Source organism: Ictidomys tridecemlineatus, chromosome 2 (assembly GCF_052094955.1).
Source record: "Ictidomys tridecemlineatus isolate mIctTri1 chromosome 2, mIctTri1.hap1, whole genome shotgun sequence".
Lineage (NCBI taxonomy): Eukaryota > Metazoa > Chordata > Mammalia > Rodentia > Sciuridae > Ictidomys > Ictidomys tridecemlineatus.
The window spans coordinates 9,194,205-9,210,801 of record NC_135478.1 but is presented as its reverse complement, the minus strand read 5'-3'; the positions used below and the strand labels follow the sequence as shown (position 1 = coordinate 9,210,801).

General features: G+C 53.4%; 1 protein-coding gene across 1 annotated transcript; it reads left to right on the top strand.

Moving 5' to 3' along the window:
* Nucleotides 1–100: 100 nt before the first annotated feature.
* Nucleotides 101–16,435, top strand: Znf653 (zinc finger protein 653). Its single transcript, XM_005336177.4, has 9 exons — nucleotides 101–560; nucleotides 4,503–4,546; nucleotides 6,439–6,654; nucleotides 12,249–12,860; nucleotides 12,996–13,176; nucleotides 13,275–13,386; nucleotides 14,388–14,502; nucleotides 15,406–15,505; nucleotides 15,687–16,435. Exons 1-9 carry the CDS (start codon nucleotides 262–264, stop codon nucleotides 15,862–15,864), a joined length of 1,857 nt encoding a protein of 618 aa, XP_005336234.1. The 5' UTR covers nucleotides 101–261; the 3' UTR covers nucleotides 15,865–16,435.
* Nucleotides 16,436–16,597: the final 162 nt, after the last annotated feature.

Here is a 16,597-nt window from a genome sequence, read left to right as displayed (position 1 = left end):
CTGGGGAGTCGGCGATGGGTCCTTCCCACTCGGCAGGCCTACAAGCTCTACTGCCAGGAACTTCACGCTCTCTAAGCGAAATTGAAAAATAACGAAAAGAGGCGGGTAGAGAGAGCGCATGCGCACATTCTGCTCTAGGTGTCCTTTTGGCGCTGCCGGTCAGTGAGGGTCCGCGAGAAATTTCCCGGTGGCGCCGAAAATGTGCGCCACTTCCGGTCGGGCTCCTAACAACGGGGGAGGCTGGTAACTAGGGTGGGGGGGATGGCGGAGCGGGCGCCGGAGCCCGAGGCGGAGGCGGAGGCTGAGGCGGGCGCAGGCGGGGAGGCGGCGGCTGAGGAGGGAGCGGCGGGCCGCAAGGCGCGGGGCCGACCGCGGCTTACGGAGTCGGACCGAGCCCGGCGGCGGCTGGAGTCCCGGAAGAAGTACGACGTGCGGCGCGTGTACCTGGGCGAGGCGCACGGGCCCTGGGTGGACCTGCGGCGCCGCAGCGGCTGGAGCGACGCCAAGCTCGCCGCCTACCTCATCTCGCTGGAGCGCGGCCAGCGAAGCGGCCGCCACGGGTAAGGGGGCCCGGCCGGAGGGAGGGGGATGGAGCGAGCGAGCGAGCGAGGGAGGAGACGCCCCCATCCCCCGCTGAGCTTGGCCCCGCCTGCTCCGGCTCAAGGCCCCGCCCCCGACACCTGCGAGCTCCGCCCAGGGGCCAAACTGCTGGTCTGGGTCCCGGACTACTGGTGCCGCCACCCGCTGGGCTCGCGGCTCCGCCTCCCGTGGCTCCTGCTGCCCAATCCTAAGATGCTCCCTGCCTTTCCACCCGCCTTCTGGTCGCTCGGTCCCGCCTCTCAAGCTCTGGCTGCCCAATCCTAGGGTGAGCCGCACCTCCAGGCGTTCTAACTACCCAATCCCTGCAAGAGCGCTCCCTCCCCTGGAGGCCTTGTTCGGGCTCCAGGTTCCCGCTGGGCCTTGGGATCTGTAGTCACGTTTTCCGAAAACTCACACCCGCCCCTGGGTTCTGGACATCCTGGAACATCCTGCTCTTCCCCTCAAGAGGTCCTGGTGTCCCAAATGGGATTAAATATGACCCCATCCCCTCAACCCTAGGCCCCCCCCCACATCTACACCTGGTTCCTGGGGACAACTACTCCTTCTGGTTCCTAGGGAGCATTTCAGCCCTGAAAGACTCAAGTGAAGGGGAAATCCTGAAATAGCTGGTGAAGTGAAGGGAGAGATTTGCAAAGTCTCAAACTTGAGAAAGAGTGGTATGAATGGAGTTTTTCCCTTCCTGCCTTATAGGCCAATGTGACAATTAAGTGAGTTAAAATGTGCAAAGAACAGCGCCTGGCAGTATATTAGCTGTTATGATGAAGATATTTATTCCTGTTTTTATTGCGAAAAAAATCGCAATCAATGAAATGTTCTGCTCTGGTTTTCACTTTCACCCATATGCATGTTTGTCTAGAGCATGTTCCTGAGTGTTAAAAATCAATCAAATCCTGCTGAATTGTACTCGCCCCCTCTCTAGGGTGGCAAGACTTTTTATGCCCAAGAGTATGTTCAGAAATGCTAGGAGCAGTAACAAAAATACATGCTTCATGAAGCTGATATTCTACTGGACAGAGGGAAGGGCTTATGCAGTGGCTTGTCTACTATAGACAAGAAACAAGGCTGGGTGCAGTGGCATATGCTGTACTCACAGTGACTCAGGAGGCTGGGGCAGGAGGATGGTAAGTTCCAGGCCACCCTTGGCAATTTAGTGAGGCCCCAAGCAACTTAGACCTGTCTCAGAATAAAAAAATAAAAAGGGGGCTGGGGATATGGCTCAAGTGGTAGCACGCTGGCCTGGCATGTGCGAGGCACTGGGTTTGATCCTCAGCACCACATAAAAATAAATAAAGATATTGTGTCCACCTAAAATTAAAAAGTAAATATTTAAAACAAACAAACAAATAAATAAATAAATAGGGCTTGGGATGTGACTCAGTGGTAGGGCACCCTGGTGCTCAATCACCAGTACTACAAAAAAGAACATAATAAATAAATTGCACTGTTTAGGAAAAAAGGAATCATGAGTGTGAGTTAGAAGTTTATTTTATGTATTTATTTATGTATGTATGTATGTATGTATGTTGTCCTGAGAATTGAACTGAGGGTCTCACCATTGAGCCATCCCACTAGCCCCTAAGTTGGAAGTTTAAATAGGGCCTGAGGGTGGGCCACTCTGAGAAGATAGCTTTGAGTAAAAGACCTGAGAGAGGAGCCATGCACCTATCCCAGGGAAGAGTGTTGAGCGGAGGGAATAGCAAGTGCAAAGGTCCTGCAGAAAAGAAGTCAAAGACAGAGAGATGATATGACTAGTCTTACAGTACCTTGGCAGGCCTTGGAGAGGACTCCAGACTCTCCTCCCAATGAGGAGAGCCCTGGCAGGAATTTTTGCTCTCCTTAAGCAAAGGAATTTCAACAGAGAAGTGACATGGTCTGGCTTATATTCTAAAAGAAGCGCTGTTCAGGGTGTATGTGGCAGAAAGAACCGGTGAAGTATGAATCGAAATAAGGTTGGCCAAGAGTTGACAGTTCAAGCTGGTTGTGGGTCCAAAGAGAGCACTCTAATCTTTTCTGTGTGAGTTTTTATATTGAAGAAAATAAAACACTTTTTTTTTTTTTTTTGTCTCTGGGAATTAAACCCAGGGAGCCTCACATATCCTAGTTAGACACTCTACCACTGAGCTACATCCAACATTTTTAACAGCGCCTTACACCGAGGCTGTAGGGGTGAGCGTGGGAACTAGAGACCAGGAAAGCAGCCAACCCCAAGAGAAAAGTGCTATTAGGATCCTATGCTGCAATCCTCAGCACCACATAAAAATAAAGGTATTGTGTCCATCTACACCTAAAAAATAAATATTAAAAAGGCTATCTAAAAAAAAAAAAAGAACAAGGAGGCAGGTGGAGTGGGAGGAAGGGAGATGAGGGCCCCCAGAGACTCAGATAGACTGGCTGCAAGGTACTGGCCTTCAATTTATAAACCAGGTGCTGGGTGACAGTAGGGTGACCCATATGGGGTCAGGAACCTGCCTGGAAGGTCTGGCAGCTATCCTTGTGCAGGAAGCTATGGGCCCCCCCGCCTTACCTTGGGTCCCCAAGGCTTTAGAGCACAGTCATTGGGCTTCAACCTAAGTGTGACAGTCAGCAGGCAGGTGAACCCAAGCTGTCTGCAGGAGCAGACTGGAGGGCAGCCTGGGGCCCTTGCAGAGCAGGCTAGAAAGGTCTGAAGCAGTCGTCCAGCTGGGTCTGACACTCTTCCACCAGGACTCCAGGGGCAGCATGGGTCCTGAGCAGCTCTGAGTCCTATTGCTGCAAAACAAGTGCCTCAAATTTAGCTGTTACAATCGCACAAATCTATCATCTGGACTTTCTGAGGATCAGGAGCTGGGCACTGGCTCCTCTGTTCAGGGTCTCACTGAAATCAAGGTATCCACCAGCTGTGACCTCACCTGGAAGTACTCTAGGGAAAGGTCTCCCTCCAGACTGCTTCGTGTTACTGGAAGAATTTGTTTCTTTGTGATAATAGGACTGAGGTCTTTGCTGTCTTGCTGGCTGTCAGCTGTTATCACTCAGTCTTAGAAGCCACTCTTGGATCCTTGCCATATGGTACCTCCATGGGCCCCCTCCTGTCCCCATCTTTCCATTGTTGACTGCAGCAGGGCTTAGACTCTTTGAAGGCTTCCCCTGATTAACCATATTTCCTCTTTTAATTCCAAGTTACCTACCTATGAGAGGCATCCTATCATACCCACAGACCTGCCCACCTCAAGGGGAGAGGATGAGAGTGTCTTTACGTGGTATCCACAGGGATTGTTTCCAGGACCCCTAGTAGGTACCAAAATCCTTAAATGTTCAAGTCCCTTAAATAAAATGGTGTAGTATTTGCATAGGACTTATGCACATCTTCCCATAGACTATAAATCATCTCTAGATGACTTAGAAAACCTAATATAATATAAATACCAAATATATAGTTAAACTGTATTAGAGAATAAAGTCTGTACATGTTCAATATAGATGCAATGTTTTTCCAAATATTTTCCATCCTTGGTTGAATCCAAGAATGCAGAACCCACAAACACAGAGAGCCTACTATATAGGGCATGTGCTCCCCAAGGCAGGAACCCTGAGAGTTCTCTTGGAACTCTGACTGACACACCAACTTTCTGTTTCCCCTTCCCATTTCCTGACTGTGGGACCCAGGACAGATGGCCTCACCCCTCTGAGCCTCAGTTTCCCTGTGTGTGAGATGAGTGATGATATCAGGCCTCCCTCCAAAGGCAGGTGTCAGTGGAGGAGGGAGCCCAAGCCAGGCGCCTGCTGACATGGTGCTGGAGTTGGGCAGGTGAACAGAAGCTCACATTCTACCTAGAGCCAGACAAGTTGCTGTCATTCCTTAGCAGCTGTCAGGGCATGGCCCAGCCTTGATCCGTGTTTACCCATATTGCCTCTCTCTGTTGCAGGAAGCCTTGGGAGCAAGTCCCCAAAAAGCCAAAGCGGAAAAAAAGTAAGTGGAGCTGTAGCCAAGGTGGGGAGGAAAGGGACACATGCCAGGGAGAGCCAAGCAGAGGGGAAAGCTTATCTAAACCTCAGGGTGCATTATGTGCCAGCCCACAGTGGAGCGAGGCAGGACAGAGCCTGGAACTCAGCCCTCCTGCCTGCACAAGTTGGTGGGAGTCTGAACCTAGTCCAAACCCTGGGACTGTGGGTCTCAGGTCATGTCCATCAGGGTGAAAGCCAGAAGTCCAAGGGAGAACCTAGGGTAGCAGTGAGTGCCCCCCACTTCTCTCCATTCTCTGAAGGTGGGGCTGAGCTGAGACTATGACCTTGAAATCCTAAAGGGTAGGGATTGCCACTGACTTGGAGACCCTGGGTGTAATCCCTAGGCCTAAGGATCTCTTCTGGGCTGCCACCTCATCTCCTGATCCCAAAGTTAGGGGTCACACCTCCATTCTACTGGCCAGGAGTCCTGGACCATCACCCTAGTTGCAGGTCTCATCTGGGGCACACTTTGTGTATCAAGCCCTGTTTGGTGCTGCATTGATGCCTTTGCTTCCTCTGTCTTCCCTGGGAGCCCTCAGAGATGGAATTCTTCTTTATTTCTTTTTGTTAGCACAGGGCATTAAATCCAGGATCACTCTACCATCAAGCCATAACCCCAGCCTTTTTTTATTTTTTATTTTGAGACAAGGTCTTATCGAGTTGCTGAGGGTCTTTCTAAATTGCTGAGATTAGTCTCCAACTTATGATTCTCCTGTGTCAGCTTCCCAAGTCACTGGGATTATAGGATTGTGCCATCATAGCCAGCTAGAATTCTTATTCTCCCCTGGTCCAGAGGAGGCAACTAAGATTTTGAGAAGTCAAGTCATTTGGCTGAAATCACCCAGCTAGGAAGTGGCAAAGCTGGGATTGGAACCCAGGCCTTCTGGCCCCACATGATAACCCCCTTGCAGCACCCTCTTATCCAGCAAATATTTGCAGAGCACTACAGAGCACCCGAACCTGTGGAGACCCGCAGGAACAAAACAGATAAATGTCTCTGCTTTTGAGAAGCTGACATTCTAGTGAGGGAGTCAGACCAGGGACCCTCAAACAAGTAACCCTAGACAGTATCTAGGTGCTCTCAGGAGAAAAAAGGAAACAAGTAAATTTGGCTAGGCTAGGATTTACACAGCCCTGGGTTCCAGCCCCAGCACTGGGAGTCGGGAGGGACTGGCTTCAGTAACCTGGGTGTGGGGTGGCCTCTCAGAGGAAGGCACATTTGGTGAGAAACCTGAGTGGAGGGAAAGGGAGCTAGGCAGGTCTCTGGAAAAAGATGGCACGGTCCTTGCAAAGGCCCTGGGCCAGGCCCACGCCAAGCTCATTTAAGGAGTAGCTAGGAGACTAAGTGGATGGAGGGGAGAGATAGGAGTGGGAGGAGCTGAGAGAGGGGGTGTGACTGAGCAGATGGTATAGGGCCTTGTGGGTCATAGGGTGGACGTTTGCTTTCACCCCCAGTGAGGGCAGCCACAGTGGATTCTGAGAGAGGGGTGCTCTAATCAGGTGCCTTCTGGTGGCTGTGAAGGAGGGACGGGCACGAGCCAAGGAGACCACTGCCCAGGGACTGCGGGTTCTAGGGCCAAGTATTGATGAGAATGATTACAGTACCAGGCAGCTAACGATTACTATGTACCTACTACGTGCCGGGCTCCATTGGGCACATGGCTCCACTTAGCCAGTGAAGAGTCTCTGCCAGTCCCTGTCATCTCTAGGGTTCTTGCCTCTGAGCCTCAGTTTCCTTCCCTGTAAACTGGGTGCAGGGCTCATGAGGGTATTCCAGCCCATGAAGGCATAGTGCCCAGGGTCCCCGTGGACAGTGGGTATGGCTGCTCATGCCTGTCCTGGGCCCTGTCTCTGCAGGGCGGCGACGCAACGTGAACTGCCTGAAGAACGTGGTGATCTGGTATGAGGACCACAAGCACCGCTGCCCATATGAGCCACACCTTGCCGAGCTGGACCCCACCTTTGGCCTGTACACCACGGCAGTGTGGCAGTGTGAAGCCGGCCACCGCTACTTCCAGGACCTGCACTCCCCGCTGAAGCCCCTCAGTGACTCTGACCCCGAAAGTGACAAAGGTGGGTCCTCAGGGCGAGGGCACATGCTGACTGTGGCATTTGGGGACTCTGCAGTCCCTCCTGGGTATGGACCTGGGCTGCCCCCCAGCCTCAAGTCAGTGTCACAAATGTAACAGCAGCCGCACTGGCACTGGCTTCAGGGTCAGTGGCTTAGTTGAGCCCTTCAGAGATTTGTGATCTCTGAGTCCTTGCAGAGCCTGAGTAGAAGAGATGGTCCCCACTTGACCTGGCTGGGCAGCTTCAGTGGAACCCGGGTTCTGGGCACAGGCTTAGCTTGGCAAGGTGGATGATGCCCTCCTGGCCTCTAGCACCTTTTTTATTTTCTGTGGCTCAAATTTGTCACTCTGGCTCATTCTCTTTCCCTCTGTCTTGCCAGGGTTCCCATTTTCTCTCCTCCTCACTTTCTTTGCTTCCCTCTCCCCTCCTGAGCCTGCTCTCTCCGTCTCCTTCCACCTCCCTCCCCAGCTCTTAGTCCCTGTCCCTTTCCCTCCCCTCTTTTTCTGTCCCACATTGGTCCTACTGGGCCAGGAGGGACTCAGTGTGGAAGGCCCAGTTGGCCATGTGGGGAGCAGAGGAGACCCTATGAGTGGCGAGGGAGCCTGCTGCCTCCAGGGCTTGGTGGGGCTGTGAGAGGAACATGGGGCCCACTGCCAGGCACCTGCCAGGGCTGAGGGTGGGGTCAATCATCAGGGCTGATTCGTGCTGGCAGGCGTCACAGAACAGGTGGCATCCCAGCTGGCCAGGAGGAAGCTGGGGGTGAGAGGTGTTCCTGGTGGGCACCCACGCCCACGGCCATCCCACTGTGCAGCGGCCAGGCTCCCAGCTTGTGGGTGTCCTGTGCTCATGACCAGCACGCCACCCTCCCCTGCCGGTCAGAGCCCCCTCGATGTGCTCATTCCAGCCCTGCCCTTTGCCGCCCTGAATCATCCCTCCAGCCCTGTCACAACCCTGCTTCATGGTCGATGAACCCTGGACCCCAGGAGTAATGTGACTGGCCCATCTGGCGATGGATTGGGCTGGGGTGGGGTGGTACCTAGAGGAGCCCCTCCTTCCCCAAACCTATTGTAACTGCCAGATCTGGGCTCATAGGAATGAGCACTGTGATCCATTAGCCACATCTGCTAAGGGCATCCGTGAGCGAAGTGACCTTGTCCGTATCCCAACCCTGCTCCCCCAGCAGTACCCCCTACCTGCTCTGCTTGGTGCCCTGCCACCTATGAGTCAGTCAGGAGACCTACTGCCTGGGCTGTGGGAAGTCAGGGGTGCGTGGCTATTTCTGTCACTAATGCTTTTATTATCTGGAGAGAGGTTCAGCATTGGACTTAAGCTGGACTTCAGAGTTAGGTGTACCAGATGCGTGTCCTGGCCCTGCCCCCAGCTTTCTTGGTGACTGCCCCCTCCTTCAGGGGGTGCTGCAGATGTGAGGGACAGCAGGAGAGGCTGAAACCCTCTCTCCCCAGCTTGCTGTCAGGCCTGGGCCATCAGGAGTGGCCTGGGTTAGGGTTGGGTGTCTCAGTGCCCATGTGTAACCAGTACATGAGGTGATCTACTCATGAAGAGGAGGGGTCATTACGCCTTACACACACACACAGCTTGAGAGGTTCTTGTTCACCGTCAGGCTGACCCTGACTTTCAGACCTCTGGTGGGGTCTGGATGGCAGTGGCAGGAGTGTGTGGCAGAACAGAATCACTCACCTGATGGCCAGGGAGCAAAAGAGATCAAGGAAGGTGCCGGCGGCATCCCACAGTCTCCTGCGGGGCATGCCCCCAGTAACTGAAAGACCTCCTGGTAGGCTCCACCTCTGAGAGTTTCCTCCATCTCTAGAAAGGTGTAGAGGCACATGCCTGTAATCCTAGGTACTTGGGAAACTGAGGCAGGAAGATCTCAAGTTCAAGACCAGCCGGGACAACTTAGCAGCACCCTGTTCCCCAAATGAAAAGGTCTGGGGACTGTAGCTCAGTGGTAGAGCACTTGCCTCGCATGCTCAAAGCCCTGGGTTCCATCTCAGCACTGCAAAAACTAGACAAACAAAGAACACTCGGTGCCCTCTTTGAGCCCTCTTCTGTTGAAACCCTGTACGTATGTCTTCTCATTAATACCCCAAATGCTCTTTCAAAGCAGGTCCCACAGCAATCCCCAGGACAGAGAGGTTACATGAGCGCTGTGCCCACCTAGCCAGAGGCAGGCACTGCTCTAACCTGGGAAGCCTGTACTTTCTACATGACCCTAGGGCTGTAGGACCCATGGTCTCCAAACAACATGCCCCAGCTGTGTCACAAGACTAACGAGGTGCCATGCATGGTGGCACATGCCTGTAATCCCAGCGACATGGGAGGCTGAGACAGAACTGCATGTCTGAGACCAGCTCAGCAACTTAGTGAGGCCCTGTTTCAAAATTAAAAAACAAAAACAAACAAACAAAAAGGGCTGGGGATGTAGCTCAGTGGTAAAGCACCCCTGGGTTAGATCCCTAGCATGCGGGGGGGGGGGGGGGGGCGGGGGAATGTGTGACCCAGGCGGCAGTCATTTGTTTTTCTCATTCCTAGTTTCCCTGGCTAAGATGTTGGCCCCCTGCCTTCATCACAGTGCTGGTCTAAAAGTAGTTCTTTGATTCAAATGTGCCCTGCCCAGGGACCTCTTTCTTTGAGGTGTTTACATTGCAGAGGAATAGCAGACCATAAACAAGATAAGTAAATAAAATATAGAATATACTTGAAGGTGGTAGGTGTTTTGGGAAAAAAGAAAGGAGCAAAAAGGGGCTTTCTGAGACAAGATGGTCCAGGGAGCCTCCCTGAAACATCACTGGATGAGGGGCTGATAGACATGAGGGAGGGAGCTTCTGTGTATCTGAGAGAAGGGAATTCAGGCAGAAGGAATGACAAGTGCAAAGGCCCTGAGATAGGAACTTGGCTAGTGTCTCTGAGGAGCTAGGGGGGCATCTGGAGAGGAGGTGATGGGGAAGGGGCATGTGATAGTGCAAGGTGTGTAGCCACAGTAAGGGCTTCGACTGCTCCATCAAGTGAGTCAGGATTTTGATTGACAAATGCCAGCTGCTGAAACAGGCACACGTTGGTTGCTTCACACAAAGCCCAGTGCCCCAATCCATTGGCTCTGCCTTCCACATGGGAACCCAGATTCTTTTTTTTTTTTCCTGAAATCCAGGATTTGAACTCAGGGTTGCTTAACCACTAAGCCACATACTCAGCCTCTGTGTTGCTGAGGCTGACCTCAAACTCAAGATCCTCCTGCCTCAGCCTTCTGAGCCACTGGGATTACAGGCATGTGCCACCATGCTGAGCCTGTGGGGACCCAGGTTCTTCTATCTTGTGTCTTTAGCCTCCTTCTGGGTCCTGGCTGGCTGATCAGGACAGACAGGTAGGGGCTGGGCCCTAAGAGAGCACATCTACTTCTGTTCCCTTGCTGGAACCAGCCAATGGGCTACATTGACATGCTGCAAGGGATGCTGAGAGATATAGTCCACCCAGGTTTTAAGAAGAGCTGGGTTTGGGAACAGCGGGCTTATCCACAAGAAGTGATGAGTGGGTTCTCTGGAACCAGGGGACCAAAGAGAAGGGACTACTCTGGTCCTGTCCAGGGATGATTGGAGCCATAACCAGCATTTGCAGAGGGGGGAGGAGAAGCATTTGGACTGTGGACAGATGACTTTTGGATGCAGTGCCAACAGGTTTTGCTGACAGATTGGAAGTGGGTGTGAGAGAGAAGTCAAGGTTAGCCCAGGACTTTGGCTGAGTACCAGGAGGGACAGAGCTATCACCCTTTGAGAGGCACACACATGAGCAGTACAGGCTCTTTTGAAGGGAAGATCCAGTAAGGAAGAGCCCAGAGTTGCTGAGCTGAGTCAGATGCCTGCGAGAGCTCCCTGGGGAGCTGTGAGGTGCAAGCCTAGAATCCCACAGGGAGGTCCAGGGTGCACGTGGAGTCATCAGGCCCCACCTGGTTGTAGTATAAATACATTTATAGTGTGCGTGCCAATACCTGTGCAAGTGGGTGCCCTCCATATCAGTAGGTTCCTTATCCATGGGTTCACCCAACCAGGAATCATTTATATCATATCAGGTGTCATAGGTAATCTAGAGATGATTTGAAGTCTATGGGAGGATGTACATAGGTCTGTGCAAATATTATGCCATTTTATGTAAAAGACTTAAGAATTCTCCAGTTCTGATATCCCGGTATCTACGGAGGTGTCCTGGAACTAATCCTCTGAGGATACAGAAGGATAACTGTGTTTGATTCCCTGGTTATTTATTTTATTTCTTCCTTCCTTCCTTCCTTCCTTCCTTCCTTCCTTTCTTCCTTCCTTCCTTTCTCTCTTTCTCTCTCTCTCTGTTTCATTCCTCCTTTCTCAGTCCTAAGGATGGAACTAGGGCCTCTGGCAATCTAGGCAAGTGCTCTACCACTGAGCTATGTCCCCAGCCCCCCTTTTTTTATATTTATTTTTTTGTTTTAGGTGGACACAATATCTTTATTTTACATTTATGTGGTGCTGAGGATGGAACCCAGTGCCTCTTGCATGCTAGATGAGCACACTACCACTGAGCCACAAACCCAGCCCCTTCAGCCCTTTTAATAGAGCTTCCCAAACTCTTTGAATTTCCTGAGTGATAGAGGTTTTTGTTATTCACAAAGAGCCCCTTTGGAACACCCCAGAATCTATGTTAATGAAGTGATTCAGGGTGGGCCCCTACATATCTTCTGGATGGGGTTACCCAAAAGACCAAACTTAGGATCAGAAGTGGGAACTCTCAGCCCCACTCCCCAAACTGCAGGGGCTTAAAAAACCCTGAAGAGTGAGTTTCTGTGAGCTCCCTGCTTGATGCACACATCACCAGCTCTGAGGGGTGTCCTCAGACAGGACGTGGAACTCTGTGCCCCTCCTCAATGCCTCTCTTCCGTTTGACTATGGTTGAGTTGTATCCTTTATAAGAAGCTTGTAGTGATAAGTAGAGTACTTTTCTGAGTTCTTTGAGTCATTCTAGCAAATTATTAAACCTGAGGAGGAGGTCATGGGAACCCCTTGATCACAGTTGGTTGGTCAGACATACAGAGTGGCCCAGGACTTGCAACTGGCCCTGGAAGTTGGGACAGTCTTGTGGGACAGAGCCCTTAATTTGTGTGATCTGAGGCTATCTCCAGGTAGACAGTGTCCAAATTGTATTAAAGTGTTGGAATGAAAGTAATGAATTAAACCAATTAGTGTGGAGAATAGAGTGGCGTTTAATATCATCAGCCTGGGTGAGACCCAGGGATGAGCTGAGGGCTGGGATGAGGCCCTGGCTTGGGCCTTCAAGACATGAACGAGCCAAAGAGACTAGGAAGGAGCTGCCAGGGTAGCCCAGAAAACAAGGATGTAGAGCTAGAGGCCCAGGGAGGACAGCACATCAGAGAAGCTGGGTGGTCAGTTGAGTCAGGTGCCTTGGTGCAGCCAGGGACAGTGGCAATTAATAAATGACCACTGTTTTTTGGCAGTGAGAGAGAGGGTTACAGTGCCCTGCCCCTGGTGGCCCTTCAACAAATACTAGCTGCTGCTGCTGCCACCATCGTAACTGCCTCCTTTCTTCTCTCATCACAGCGGGCAATGGCCAGGTGGCTGGCAGCTCTGACTCCCCCAGCTCTGGCTCAGGCTCCGACTCTGAGGAGCCCCCAGAGAGCCAGCCAGCCAAGGCTTCAGCAGCTGCAGCAGCAGTCACCCCCACCAGCCCAGTGGGCAGCAGTGGGCTTATCACTCAGGAAGGTGTGCACATCCCCTTCGACGTCCACCACGTGGAAAGCCTGGCTGAGCAGGGCACCCCATTGTGCCCCAACCCTGCAGGCAGTGGGTCTGAAGCCCTCGAGACAGTGGTGTGTGTGCCAGTACCTGTGCAAGTGGGTGCTGGCCCCGGCGCCCTCTTTGAGAATGTGCCCCAGGAGGCACTGGGCGAGGTAGTAGCCAGCTGCCCTGTGCCAGGCATGGTGCCCGGCTCCCAGGTGATCATCATCGCAGGCCCTGGATACAACACCCTCACGGCCGAGGGCATCCACCTCAACGTGGCTTCGGGCAGCAGCGCCCCAAGCAGTGGCCTGGGCGAGGAGGTGCCCTGTGCCATGATGGAGGGTGTGGCAGCCTACACCCAGACAGAGCCTGAGGGCAGCCAGCCCAGCACCATGGACACCACCTCCATAGCCGGCATCGAGACCAAGAAAGGTCTGGAGGGCCCACTGTGGCCTCTGGCAGGGATTGGGTGGGACCTGGAGGGGGAGGGGAAGGAGTGGCCCTGGAGAAGGGCTTCTAGACAGCCTTAGCCCCCCCATGGACACCGCCCTGTGTCCACCCCCGTAGAGAAGGAGGATCTATACATGCTCAAAAAGGAGGAGAAGGAGGAGCCTGTGGCCACAGAGCTGGCAGAGCTGGTGGCGACCGTGCCTGAGAGTGCAGAGCCTGAGGCAGAAGCAGATGGGGAGGAGCTAGACGGCAGTGACATGTCGGCCATCATCTACGAGATCCCCAAGGAGCCTGAGAAGTGGGTGCTGAGTTGGATGGGTGGGCACAAGGGCAAGAAGTGGCTCACAGTCTGCCTGGGCTTGGCATTCTGACACCAAGGGCCCCTTCCCTCTCTAGGAGGCGGCGGAGCAAGCGGTCCCGGGTGATGGATGCCGACGGCCTGCTTGAGATGTTCCACTGTCCATATGAGGGCTGCAGCCAGGTCTACGTGGCCCTTGGCAGCTTCCAGGTGAGGCCACCCCCAGGGCAGGCTGGTGGGCCTGCTCCTGTGTCTGGCTACCTGTGTGCTGGTCTGGGCAGAGTGGTTCATGGAGGGCCCTGCTGTGTGCCACTGGCCTGTGATTCATCTTCATGAGCCCATCTGGCCCCAACTGGTCTCAGGAGCTTCCTTCAAATCCTCTGTGCATCCTGATACCTTGTCAGACCCCTCACGGCCTCAGCCATCTCTTCCCACAGAGATCAGGCATTACTGCCTGCTCCCAGTTCCTCCTCTCCTGACCTCCTGAACTCCTCCCGCCTTGCCCTGGCCATGCTCTTGCTCTTAGCTCCGTGTGCTTCGTCCCCGTGGCTCTCCATCAGCAAGCCATTCCAGCCCCCAGGGCCAGTCAGGCCTGGGAGACTTGAGTCACTGTACCACCAGGAGGCTGGATCTGTAGTTTGCCCGCTGAAGACTGGATTTGGAACCCTGACGGCAGAGATGGGGTTTTGTCATATCCCCACACCTGGCATAGAAGGCAGGACTAGTAGGCCTTTGGATTTGCCAAGCCGTGTTCTCATTAAGCATGAATTGAACACCTACTGTGTATAAGACCATCTAGTGAGTTTTAAAAAATGAAAGAACAAAGGAATGAATGAATTAAATGCCCAGGGACAGCATAGCACATGACATCCCTGGATTCCATCCTAGTCCTTCCACTCCCACCTCTGAGACATGATTCCAACCACTGAGCCTCTGCAACCTTCGTTTCCCTGTCTATAACTGAGCTGATGGTCACCAGGCCCTTCCCAGGGTTAATGGATATTCCAGTCCAGAGCCTGGCACAGCAGGTGTTTGGTAAACCTGCTCTGTGTGCCATGTGTACCTGTAGCAGTCTGGAAGCTGGGCAAGAGCACCCTTCCCTCTTAGCTGCCCAAGCTGATCCTGCTTACCTCCCAGCAGCCCTCTTTTCCCCTACCTTCAGGAGCCCCTCAGGTGGGCCTAGCACCCATTCCTGCCCCTCTTGCCCCCAGAACCATGTCAACCTCGTGCACCGGAAAGGGAAGACCAAAGTGTGCCCTCACCCTGGCTGTGGCAAGAAGTTCTATTTATCCAATCACCTGCGGCGACACATGATCATCCATTCAGGTCAGGCCCTGGGCCAGCTGGCAGGACCAGCTGGGGACACAGGCAGGGACTTGGGAGCCAGGGCTGGAGCAGCCAAGGTTAAACCTCAGCACTAGTGCCTCAGACACAGGACTACCCCTCTTGGAGCCTCCATGTGCTCAGTAAGCCGAACCATAGTGACATAGGTGGGCCTGGCAGGACCTGACTCTTCTGCCCAGGCCCTTGACAAGATTTCATGCAGGACTTCGGGGTGGAGCAGGGACAGTGAACCAACTTCTGATGAGCCCTCAGAATGCCTGCCATATCACAGTAGTTTTTTTTTTTTTTTTTAAATCACTGTCCCCACCCTGAAAAACCCAAGTTGCTTTAAAAAATAAAAGCCAATATTTCAGAAATACTAAACACCAAAGGTGATACCACCATCTCTCCTCCAGGTGTGTCCTAGAGCAGCACCCCAGGTCATAAATGGGAGCCGGTGGGGCCACCCAGGCCACAGGAGGGAGGAGAGTTGGGCAGAGTCTAGGACTGGACTTCCGGGTTTACCCCAGGGCAAGATTTGATACTTCTGTATGGCTGGGGAAGCTGGAGGGCACAGCTCTGAGGTTCAGAGCCCCCAATATTTTGAGAAGCCACAACTTTGGGTTTTTATGTGAAATTACCCAAAGTTCAAACACTGGGGACAAATTCAGATCCATCTTGACATTTTGTATCCTGTGCCCCTTAGAGACCAAAGTTTGAACCCCAGCTGTGCTTGGACCTGTGACTGGGTGATGTGCTGCCACTTCATATCATTTGCTGTCATTATAGGTTGACATTTTTTGAGCCCTGGGAAGCCATGGGGTTGGGCCGGTCAGCACTGGGGGAAACCGGCTTGCGCCCCCTTCCCAGTGGCAGCATCCTCAGTCACATCTCTGCTGCCCCCAGGTGTCCGTGAGTTCACCTGCGAGACCTGTGGCAAGTCCTTCAAGAGGAAGAACCACCTGGAGGTTCACCGGCGCACACACACGGGTGAAACGCCCCTGCAGTGAGTGACAGGCTGTCCCCCAAAGGGTCTGGGAGGTTGGGGAGCCCACCTAGTGGCATCCACAGGCTTTCCCTCCATGCAGTTCCATCTGTGCAATCACCGCAACGGCACCTCCCCTTTCTGTAGGCTGCCAGCCCCCCTAGTCCCACCCACTGACCCACCAGTTCTTACTTTTCGCCAGGTGTGAGATCTGCGGCTACCAGTGCAGGCAGCGCGCCTCGCTCAACTGGCACATGAAGAAGCACACAGCCGAGGTTCAATACAATTTCACGTGCGAGCGATGCGGGAAGCGCTTTGAGAAGCTTGACAGTGTCAAGTTCCACACGCTCAAAAGCCACCCGGACCACAAGCCTACCTGACATACTCGACCACTGACCGCCCCTATTTATTCGTCCACTCGGACATTGCACTCGGGCCTGTCTGGTCCTGGACAGCCGCGGGGCGCCCAGACCGCAGGCCGGAGGGAGGCGCCCCCACACCTCTCAGGGCTGGGCCCCCTGGGCAGGTCCCCACCCGCCCCAACCCCCTCTAGAGCTGGTGCCTGGGGCTGCGCTACCTGAACTATGTGTCAAGAGAGCAGAGAAGATTAAAGTGCGAGAAGGGAGATGCCCTTCCCCTAGGTCTGGATGATTGAGGGGGCCCTCTCTCTCCAACCTATCTGGTCTCTTCCTGAGCAAGGCCGGGTTAGGAAGATGTCCCTACACACCCTAGAGGACCCTTTCCTTTGAGCCTCAGCTCCTTCTCGTTCCCTGGGCCTGGGGGACCTTGGAGATCACCAGGCATTTCCCAGGACTTAGAATCCTGGTGCCTCCTCCTAATGTCTATCATGGAACACTCATTCCCCATCCACCCTCAGGAGGAGCTGGGAACGTGTTTAGTAAATCCCCCAAATGAAACATGTACAGCCAGTGTCAAGCGCCGTGCAGAAAATGGAGTGATGTGTTGGTTTCCTGGCGTGCTGTTTAGGTGGGTGGTCGGGGAGGGCCTCCCTGAGAAGGTGGTAGTTGTCCATAGACCAGGAAGAAAACTAGGAGAGGTAAATATCAAGCCGGCCAATGTAAAGCTCCGGGGAATAACCCGTTCTGCTTGTTC